At 46.1% G+C, this 11264-nt stretch overlaps 1 protein-coding gene across 1 annotated transcript in view; it reads left to right on the plus strand.

The window, feature by feature from the left end:
* KAT2A (lysine acetyltransferase 2A) overlaps positions 1-11029 on the plus strand; it is a 29425-nt gene extending 18396 nt beyond the window's left edge. The window contains 6 exon segments of the mRNA XM_081837763.1: positions 240-383; positions 903-1017; positions 2759-2795; positions 2941-3004; positions 5323-5407; positions 7655-11029. Of these exon segments, the coding sequence (XP_081693889.1) occupies positions 240-383; positions 903-1017; positions 2759-2795; positions 2941-3004; positions 5323-5407; positions 7655-7848 (639 nt within the window). The 3' untranslated portion in view covers positions 7849-11029.
* Positions 11030-11264: the final 235 nt, after the last annotated feature.

Raw genomic sequence — 11264 nt, forward strand, 5'->3', positions numbered from 1 at the left:
AGTGCCGTATCTGCGCAGGTGTGCGGCACGATTTGGCGCTTCTGTGCATGCGCGATTTAGCGCTTCTGCGCATGCGCAAGCGGCGAAACCCGGAAGTAACCCTTTCCGGTACTTCCGGGTTGCCGCAGGACACAACCTGAAAAAAATGTATCATGAAGCAAATGTAACATGAGGTATGACTGTATTATTATTATTATTATTATTGAAAAATGAATGCACCTTTCATGTCTGGCCTCCAGGGCTTCTCCAAAGACATCAAAGTCCCCAAGAGCCGATACCTTGGCTATATCAAGGACTATGAGGGAGCCACCTTGATGGAGTGCGAACTGAATCCCCGGATCCCTTACACAGAGCTCTCTCATATCATCAAGAAGCAGAAGGAGGTGAGGAGGTAGAAAAGGAGGGAGGTGAAATGTGCAATTGTGCCCAGAATTCAGTATTCAGAAGGTTACTAGTGGTCGCTTCGAGGAGAGGCTGTAGCTCACTGGTAGAGCATCTGCCGATGATCTCAGGCTCAGTCGCCAGCATCCCCAGGTGTAGGGCTGGGAAGGACCTCTTCGGGAGCCACTACCTGCCAGTGTAGACAGTTCTGAGCTAGATGGACCCAATGCTCTCACGCTGTAGATGGCAGTTTCCTGTGTACCCCATCTTGAAGTAGAAATTATTCTGAAACAAAAAACATCACATGCTGTATTTGTGTCGAATTCGGAATGTCAGCAACCCAGAGAAACATGCCTTTTTGATTCTGGCCTGTCACCCGCCCTCTGCTCTGCAAATACACAAGTTTAACCAGCCCTTCCTTGGGTGATCCGTTATGGCCTTTCCCCTGGAGCTGGTCCTGCAGGGGGTGTGCTGTGGGGATGGCAGTCCAAGGTGCATCACCTGCTCTCTTCTCCCTACAGATCATCAAGAAGTTGATAGAGAGGAAGCAGGCCCAGATCCGCAAAGTCTACCCTGGCCTCACTTGCTTCAAGGAAGGTGTTCGGCATATCCCTATTGAAAGCATACCAGGCATCCGTGAGTGTACCTGGGTGGTAGCTGGGTAGTCTCTGGAAGAGTGAGCATGGCTTGTGGCGTGAATAGTGCTGTGATGGGAGCAACTTCTTCCATGATCTCTGGCAGCTTCTCCCCAACCTGTGGCCTTCCAGGTATTTTGGACCCCAGCTCCCATCAAGGCCCAGCCAATGTCTCCAGTTGTCAAGGATGATGGGATTTGTAGTCCAGCAACAACCACCAGGTTGGGGAAGGTTGAACCTGGGCGTGCCTTTTTCCCACCTTGCACCCCTTCACTGCTTTCAGGCATCAAGGATTGCCGCCACAACAAGCTTGTTGAAAGGGTTCAGACTTGGGGCAAACAAGATGCCCTTGTTATGTTTTTGTAAGAGGATTAGATCAGTGTTTCCTGAACTTGGCTCTCCAGCCGTTTTTGGACTACAACTGCCATCATCCCTAGCTAGCAGGACCAGTGGTCAGGGATGATAGGAACTGTAGTCCAAAAACACCTGGAGACCCAAGTTTGGGAAACACAATGGATTAGACAAATCCATGGAGGACAAGGCTGCCCATGGCTAGTAGCCACAACGACTATGTTCTGTGCCACTGTCTGAAGCAGCATTCCTCTGAATGTTGGGAATTGCAGGTGGGCAGGGTGCTGTTGCACTCATGCCCTGCTTGTGGGGTTCCCACAGACATCTGGCTGGCCACTGTGAGAACAGGACGCTGGACTAGATAGGTCATTGGCCTCATCCAGCAGGGCCCTTTGTACATTCTTGTAAAGGCATGGTGGCAGATCTCTAGCAGAAGAGGCCAATAATTCTCCTCCCCATTGCCACCACCATGATGGTGCAATACTCCTCTGTTCTAAAGAGGTCCCTATTTCAGCGGCTTCCTCACCTCTCTCCTCCAGAGAAGACCAACCAAGGAGTGTGTGATGTGTCATGGGGGCAGGGTAGAGGGCCTTTTGTGATCCCAAGCAGGTCCCTAATTTGGGGTCACATTGGCCGTGTTTTGTTTTTTTTTAGCTGTGTTTTGTTCTCTTCAAAGTCTGGTCAACAGCCAGGTATGAAACTGGAGAGAATGTTCTCCCCAGGTGACACTGCGGACTCTGGTGAATTTTCAGCAAAGGACATCTATTGGGGATGTGACCTCAGCCAGCACTCACTCATCTGGGGATGGGAGGAATGCCTGTGTTGTAAGATAAAAGACACAGGGAAATATGAAGCCCTACACTTAACATATTTTTCTGTGTATAACACGCTCTCATGTATAAGAGGACCCCTATTTTTCGAACCCCAAATTAAGAAATCAATGTTGCGGGGGGGAGATCGCCCTGAGTTGTTGAGGTTTTTGGAGGGAGGTTGCCCTTCTGTTGTTGGGGAGGTCACTGCGACCAATCGCCCATACACCTTGCTGCACCCGCCAATTGCATGCCACAGCCCCTGCAAGCCTCACTGCAACCACAGGTCACACACCCATTCTCTGCAGCTGCAGCCGATCGCCCGCATGCCCGCAACCCCCTCTCTGCATTCACTATCCATATACAAGAGGGCCCCCAATTTTTGCCCAATTTTTTAAAAAAGCAAAATACATTATCTTCTATGTGTACAAATGTGGTGTTTTTACAAATTGACTCCAGCACTGTGGGGACTGCTGCTTGCTTGCTTGCTTGCTTGCTTGCTTGCTTGCTTGTTTGTTTCTGAGCTGGTCCTGGGTCATTTGTTACTTTTGCAATGATATGGGGACTGTTCTTCTTTTCCAGGAGAGACGGGATGGAAGCCCTTGGGGAAGGAGAAAGGGTAAGTAGTGTGGCAATTGTCTTCTTCTCCCCCTCGCAATACTTCCTCTCTCTTGCAGCAGCAACAAGATCTTGGTCCTACCTTAAGAGAGTCATTCAAATCTCTCTTATTAGCTGATGTTGTAGACTGTGAATTTCTCTTGCAGGAAGGAGCTCAGGGATCCTGACCAGCTGTATACAACCTTGAAAAACCTCCTAGCGCAAATCAAGGTGACTTGTCTGAATGACATTTTGGTGGGGTGGGGCGGTGCAGGGAGCTGGTGGTGCAAACAAGATTTCTCCAGCCGATGTAGTGGAGAAATAGCTGCATGTTACAGTCCTAGTTTCTCGGTATTGCCCAACCCACACATAACTGGGGAAAGATATCCTTACCCAGCCCATCTTCAGAATATGTTTGGGGCATTTTTGGTTTGTGTGTAACAGGGGTGACAAACTGAATCTGGTTCAGAGAACTGAATCCCTAATTCCCCTGCCCACCGGCAGGCTAGCTTTGATGAGGTGGGTGGGAGTGCTCACTTGTCAATCACCTGACATCAGGTGATTGAAAAACCTCCCCAAAGTTCAAAGAGCATCGCTGTAAGTGTGCATCAGCTGGTCGGTAGTTACAGCAACTGCCTTTGAAGATACACTTGGAGCACACCTTCAGAGGAGCTCACTGCAGCAGCCTGCAGAGGAAAGAATCCTGCATTCAAAGGAAGCAGTTTGGATCAAAACCACTTCCTCCGTGGGCTGGGGCAGGACCAAATTGGATTCGATAATTAGGCTCCTGTGCTGGAGGTTTTCTGCAACTCATGGAGTGAATGGAGGCAGATTGTGGGTGGTGTAAGGTTCTTTTGTTTTACACTCATACAAGTTATGCAAGATGCACTAATTTTTTTAAAAAAAGCTGTTTCGTTGTAAATGCAAACTGAAAACTTTTTTAAGGCTCCAGCCCACTTATTGTTTTTCCTAGCTGTTTCTCTGGCCTTCTTGTAAAGAAGCTGGTAAAATGCGGACTTGACTTTGCTACCACTCAGTGGATTTGTAACTGGCTGACTGACCGAACCCAAAGGGTGCTCATCAATGGTTCCTCTTCATCCTGGAGAAGAGTGACTAGTGGGGCGCCACAGGGTTCTGTCTTGGGCCCGGTCTTATTCAACATCTTTATCAACGACTTGGATGATGGACTCAAGGGCATCCTGATCAAATTTGCAGATGACACCAAACTGGGAGGGGTGGCTAACACCCCAGAGGACAGGATCACACTTCAAAACGACCTTGACAGATTAGAGAACTGGGCCAAAACAAACAAGATGAATTTTAACAGGGAGAAATGTAAAGTATTGCACTTGGGCAAAAAAAATGAGAGGCACAAATACAAGATGGGTGACACCTGGCTTGAGAGCAGTACATGTGAAAAGGATCTAGGAGTCTTGGTTGACCACAAACTTGACATGAGCCAACAGTGTGACGCGGCAGCTAAAAAAGCCAATGCAATTCTGGGCTGCATCAATAGGAGTATAGCATCTAGATCAAGTTCTGGGCACCACAGTTCAAGCAGGACACTGACAAACTGGAACGTGTCCAGAGGAGGGCAACCAAAATGGTCAAAGGCCTGGAAACGATGCCTTATGAGGAACGGCTAAGGGAGCTGGGCATGTTTAGCCTGGAGAAGAGGAGGTTAAGGGGTGATATGATAGCCATGTTCAAATATATAAAAGGATGTCACATAGAGGAGGGAGAAAGGTTGTTTTCTGCTGCTCCAGAGAAGCGGACACGGAGCAATGGTTCCAAACTACAAGAAAGAAGATTCCACCTAAACATTAGGAAGAACTTCCTGACGGTGAACTTCCTTCCCGGCAGACGCCTCTCGTGACACCCACTACTCGTCTCCCGTGATTTTCATTCCTACAGTAAGAGCTGTTCGACAGTGGAATTTGCTGCCAAGGAGTGTGGTGGAGTCTCCTTCTTTGGAGGTCTTTAAACAGAGGCTTGACAACCATATGTCAGGAGTGCTCTGATGGTGTTTCCTGCTTGGCAGGGGGTTGGACTCGATGGCCCTTGTGGTCTCTTCCAACTCTATGATTCTATGAAAAGATCAACCTTCTTGTTTAGCTCACACACACAAATTTTCACAACAACAACAACACTTTATGAACTGGAGACCGTTTTCAAAATAGATTAAAGACCGTTTTAAAAAAAAAGATCTAAACAGGGAGAATAAAGCTATTCCATTTATTAAAACCGAGGTTCATAATGTGTGCATGCTTTTGAGTTACACAGAACTCTTCCTCTGGCTGGATGTTTAAAAAGGTAAAAAGGGATAACAGGGTTTTTTAAATGTTTCTGACTGAGGCCTGCCCTCTGCCAACATCATGGTTTCTCTTTAATTTTCTTTTAACTTCTAGCTAAAGAACTGTGTTACTTGAAAAGCTTTCACACCATGTTGTGAATCTCAGTTAGTTCTAATAAATGTATTTAATCTCCCTGTTTTGGAAAGGTGGCATTACTGTTCTAGCTAACTGGCTCTTTTTCTCCCTTCTGGCCAGACCCATCCCAGCGCCTGGCCGTTCATGGAACCGGTCAAGAAATCTGAGGCTCCTGACTACTATGAGATCATCCGTTTCCCCATTGGTAGGTAGTTTGACTTGGCCCTTGCTTGGAGGAGTCAGTATGGCTGTTGTGAAAATATTTCAGATGGCAGAATTGATGGAGATTAGTTCCTGGATCATAATCGTGCCAAGGGGTGAGGGGTGTGGATTTCAAATTCCTGAGACTTGGCGCTTTTCTGTTCAGTACATTAAAAGAGTTCCTAATTCTGCTAAGGGCAGAAATGAGCTTAAAAAGATAAATTCAGTATAATCTTGACATTTTTTGCTGCATTCGCTCGTGTATCTGTAGTTAGAAAGAGGTGGAGACTGTTGTTCATTACATAATGCATTGCCCCCTGTATAATCCTCCTAGGGATAGATTTCTCCCCGCAAAAAAATCTTCAGAGAGTTTCCTTCTTACAGGAATACAAATTGTCATTTGCTGATGGAAAGGGATAAACACACTACATAACATTTTTTTATTGCTGTAAATATTTGCACTATACATTGTAAGCATTATACCACTTGAAACAGTTACGGCAACACCCCCGATGCATCCTGGGAACTGTAAATAGTAAGGGCTTTAAGAGTTAGTAGGATACCTCTATTCCCCTCATAGAGCTTGCTGCTCTCAGAGTGGTTTAACAATCAACCCCTCTTCCCAGGGAACTCTGGGAACTGTAGTTCTCTGAGGGGAATGGAGTCTCATAGCAACTCCCTTAACTAACTACAGTTCCCAGAATGCCTTGCGGGAAGCTGTTTATAGTTGTATGATACAGCATGGGGTCCATTGTGCTGGGGACACCTGTGCTGAAGTGTACTGCTTTGTATTTCTGTATTTTTGTGATTTCCAGTGGTTTTAGCAAATAAATCTGACTAGCACCTGAACTCAGAGCAAACAGCCACAGACAATCCCTTAAACAGCCCTGCTGTTCTTGCTATGATTTGCTTTTGTGTCTTTTTCCTCTTGTGCCCCCTCCTCCACCCGGTCTACTTCTCACATAAGGTATTGCCCATTTCCGTTGATGATGAACAGAGTTTCATGAGCAATGAAGCCATGCATTATCCACATTTATTTTTTTTACTATACCCTGCAGAAGTTCCAGAAGGCTAGCTTTGTTAATCTGTTGCCACAAACCCAACAGAGGGTCTCGTGGCACCTTTATGGTGGCGTACAGCAAAATAGCGTGCAAGGATTTTCACTGGCAATACAGAACTTTCTCCTCCCTCTTCACTGTCCCCAAATCTGTTCCAGGGGTTGGGAGAAACCCTAGAACAGATTTAGGGGGCTCCTGGGGGGGGGGGAGTTTCATTGCACAAGCAGAAATCCTTGCGCTGACAGAACTATTTCATTACTGCTCTGTTGAATAAAGCTCGAATCACATGTATTAATGAAAAGGCTTTGTGAACCATTTCATCAGAAATCTCAACTGTAGTCCTAAACTGGTAGACATATATATATATTCATGTGGCTGCTGAGTTTGGAGAGGAATGAGATCAAAGTACAGTGGTACCTTGGTACTTGAAAGGCTTGGCTCCCGAACAAATTGGCTCCCGAATGTCGCAAACCCAGAAGTAAATGTTCCAGTTTGCAAACATTTTTCGGAAGCCGAACATCAGACGCAGCTTCCACTTGAGTTCAGGTAGCTCCTGCAGCCAATCGGAAGCTGCACCTTGGTTTTTGAATAGTTTTGGGATTAAGACATTAGATTAAGTTCGAGAACCAAGGTGCCACTGTACCAAAAAAAAAACAAAAAAACCCACCCCTCAGTGGCAATTATATATACAGTGGTACCTCGGGTTATAGACGCTTCAGGTTACAGACTCCGCTAACCCAGAAATAGTACCTTGGGTTAAGAACTTTGCTTCAGGATGAGAACAGAAATTGCGCGGTGGCGGCAGTGGGAGGCCCCATTAGCTAAAGTGGTGCCTCAGGTTAAGAACAGTTTCAGGTTAAGAATGGACCTCCAGAACGAATTAAGTTCTGAACCAGAGGTACCAATGTAAAAGCAAAATGGTTCCAGTGATAAATTACAAAGCAGTGTTGATGATAACACAAGCAGCCTGGTGTACTGGTAAGCTAATTATGATAAAAACCCACTATCTTGATATCTAGCCACATGCAACAGAATGGATGAATTGTGATAAGCAGTTTCCAGCTAGAAGATTTATTATTATTATTATTATTATTATTATTATTATTATTATTATTATTATTAAATTCTTCTTTAAACTGGTGATGCTTCCTGCACAAGTGACCTTCTCCCCTCCAACCCCCTTGCCTCATCAGACCTCAAGACGATGACGGAGCGGCTCAAGAACCGCTACTATGTCACCAAGAAGCTGTTCATCGCCGACTTGCAGCGCATAATCACCAACTGCCGCGAGTACAACCCCCCCGAGAGCGATTACTGCAAGTGCGCCAACACCCTGGAGAAGTTCTTCTACTTCAAGCTCAAGGAAGGGGGCCTCATCGACAAGTAGTAGCATCTGGGCTTATTCCCCCCCCCACCTCCGTCCTTCCATCTTGTGGGGACTCTCTTCCGGCTTGTGTCGAACAGCTGGCCGCTTCTCTGCTGCCTTTTGCCGCGTCTCACGCACAAACCGCATCTGGGGGTGGCTGGATAAAAGAGCTTTTCCTTTTACGTGAGGGGGCGTGGGATGCGCACGGGTGCCATCTCTGTTGCATGCTTCTCCTTGCCCCTGAACAGACTGGGATCTGCCATCAGCCCTCTCGAATTTCCGAGCCTTATCACTCCATCTGTTGGGTCTTCCTTCTTAGCAGAGAGCCGTGTGGGAGTAGTCTGGGAGATCACCCCAGAAAAAGATTCTGAATCCTTGCATTATGCATCCGAAACATGTAACGAGGGGTGTGAGAAGCCCTCTTCCCCGCCCCCATTTTTCCGTATATGTCTGTGGGTTTTCTTGTGCTTCCATGTGTTGGGAGAGTTTTTCACCTGCTTGCACTTCATCCTTGCTTTAAGATTCAGCCATTTCTTCTTGACATATGAATGTAGAAAAGGAGCACTTGAGGGATAGAAGAGGACCAGGAGAGTTGGGGAGACTTTATTACAGACTTCAGCAATAAAGAGGTTTCTTTCCCCACCCCTCTCTTAAAAAGCCGTTGATGGGACCATGAAAAACAGAAGCCCTTCTTTTTGTTTTTGGCTAACTCACAACTTCCCACTATCCTGTTTGAATGCTGTTGCCCTGTCCTGTAGAGCTGTGTTTCCCAAACGTGGGTCTCCAGATGTTTTGAAACTACAATTCCCATCATCCCTGACCACTGGTCCTGCCAGCTAGGGATGATGGGAGTTCTGGTCCAAAAACAGCTGGAGACCCACATTTGGGAAAAACCCTGCTGTAGAGGAAAGGACCCCTTTTGAACCTTAGGCTAAATTGTGACTGCATTCCACCAGGCAGCTCATTCCGTTTTCACGACTTTCCCCTAAAAGTTAAGTTCCACTTTATATCTGAATTTTCACCTGACTTAAAAGCCACTTCCAGAACTCTAGTGCAAGTTTAATGCTCATTTATGTGTAATTTGCTTTGCGGGGGGGGGGGTCTATTTGCAAATAATGTGGAAATGAGTGCTAAACTTGCCCTATACTTACCACTGTGGTTCTGGAAGTCGATATTACATTGTGTGAAAGTGCATATACAATGTGGAAAGTAAACTTTTAGGAAAACGTCTTGAAAATTGAATGACCTGCCAGGTGAATGCAGCCAGTATATAGCTGCAGGAGGTGGGCAAACAAGTAAAGGGTATGGGGAGGGGGGAAATAACCCCCTTGCTCAGTTGCCAGATTTTACCCTCTCAACGCTTACCAAAAGCCTGATACTGGATTGGAACTTTACACCCCACCGCTTGGTGGTGGTAGTAGTAGTAAATTCTCCACATACCACATACCAGACCAGAATTAGCTGTGACCCCTCCCCACTGCTGGACACTCCTGCTTGGCTGTCTGATCACTCTATCCACAACGTGTGACCCATTCCTGATTATTTTCTGTCCTGCACTTACATCCCCACACCTATTTGATCCGCTGCATCTGAGTTTAGTCTTCATCTCTGCACTTACAACTTTTGCACACAGACACTCTCCCTCCCACTCTGTCAAGAGTAGCCAAGCTTTGGTGGGGCAAAATAATCAGGAACACAACTCTGACTCGGTATCAGTGGTGTCAATGATTCCGTCCCTCTCATTGGAGCTCCGCCCACCCGCCTGCCTGTCTTCAACACGCACTTTCCTATGCATTTATCTGTGAGTGTCTGCCATATTTGCTGTTTCTCATGCCTTGGTTTAAAGGAGGTACAGAGAGGGTCTTTGTTTTCTTCTTCTTCTGAAATTGAGGCAGCCAGTTTTGCTGTTAACCAGATACTTTAAAATGATCATGGTGTTCTGATGACTTGCGGTAAGTTGCCAAGTTGGCACAGCCGCTCTCCTCAGGCGCCCTATAAATTTTGTGATGCTTAATATCTGTGCCACCATGTGGTGCAACAAAATTATAGCCCAGTTGTTTTTCTCTTGGCCATGAGAGTACAATTGTGAGGACATCAAACGCCCTAAGCCAGGCATGGGGAACCAGGGCCCTCAAGACTTTATTGGACTCCAGCTCCCATCAGCCCTAGTCAGCAAAGCCCAATGGTCAGGGAGTGATCGGAGTTGTAGTTAAACAGCATCTGGAAGCCCCACTCACCCACCCCATATGAAGAATTGCAGGCCTTTGTTGAAATAATTTCTGGGGTCTGGTGGTGAGAAAAACAAATGTGTAACACCCTTTCTCAACCTTGGGTCCCTAGATATTGATAGACTGCAACTCCCGTCATTCCTAGCCAGCATGACCAGTGGTAATGAGAGCATCTGGGGACCCAAAGTTGAGAGATAATAGTGGCATTTTATTGGTGGCCTGTATATTTAATACAGGAAGTGTAAGCTGCCCACCCACACTCACTTTTTCCCTTCCAGCACATGTGTGGGGAACATTTAGCCCCCTCCCATCACCCCCCTCCATTGACTATACTTGCTAGGGCTGATGGGAGTTGTAGTTCAGCAACATCTGAAGGTTCCCCACATTTCAGTAGGTATGGGGTAATGGGAAAGGAGGGTTGGAAAGTTGGGGTGGATGGACAACTAGATTGTGTTCAGTTATCCAGCCTGCTTCAGGGTGATTTGCCCAGGTGGAATATACTCTGTTTTAAGTGCTTGCTGCCAGTGTCACCATTTTGTTGGGGCTGTGTGCGTCTGGTTAACACTTTCCCTGGGGTATTCAGTGTAAAACGTAACCCCCTCAGCTGCAAATTTGAATAAGAAAAAAAGGTTGCTTTGTGAAGTAAGTCAAAGATCTTCCACTTCATCCCAGTCTTTTCCTCCAACCTTGTGCATGCTTATCACCCTTCCTCCTTTCAATTACAGAGGAGTTTTTTGTCCTTTAAGCCTCTGAGGAACCTTATAAAAGGGGCATGGAGAGGGGGGGAAGCATTTGAGTGACGATCCACTTGCCTTCTCTTAAGTGACTGTTGCCTTATGTCCACCACATTTGTGTGCTTAACCTGTACAATTGCAGGGCCTGACTCTACCACTCTGGGCCTTTCAATAATGTTGCCATTCCATTTTTTAAATACATAAAAGGAAAAATAATAACAATATGTCTGAAATATAAAAGGTGTGTTGCTTTCTTTTTTGACCAACTATTGTAGGTTTTGTTGGGAACTTCACACTTAATAGCGAAGTGATTGCATATGTTTCAGTAGCTCTGGCTTTTTGTACAGCAGGCTTGGTTAAATACCCACATTATTTAATAAGCCAGGGTTTGTTCTTTCTTTTCTAGGTCATCTGTTCATAATTTGTATCCCTAGATCTCAGGGCGGTTCACAACATAAATTATAGTGCTAAAAAG

The sequence above is a fragment of the Podarcis erhardii genome, assembly GCF_964252035.2.
Source record: "Podarcis erhardii genome assembly, chromosome: 13".
Lineage (NCBI taxonomy): Eukaryota > Metazoa > Chordata > Lepidosauria > Squamata > Lacertidae > Podarcis > Podarcis erhardii.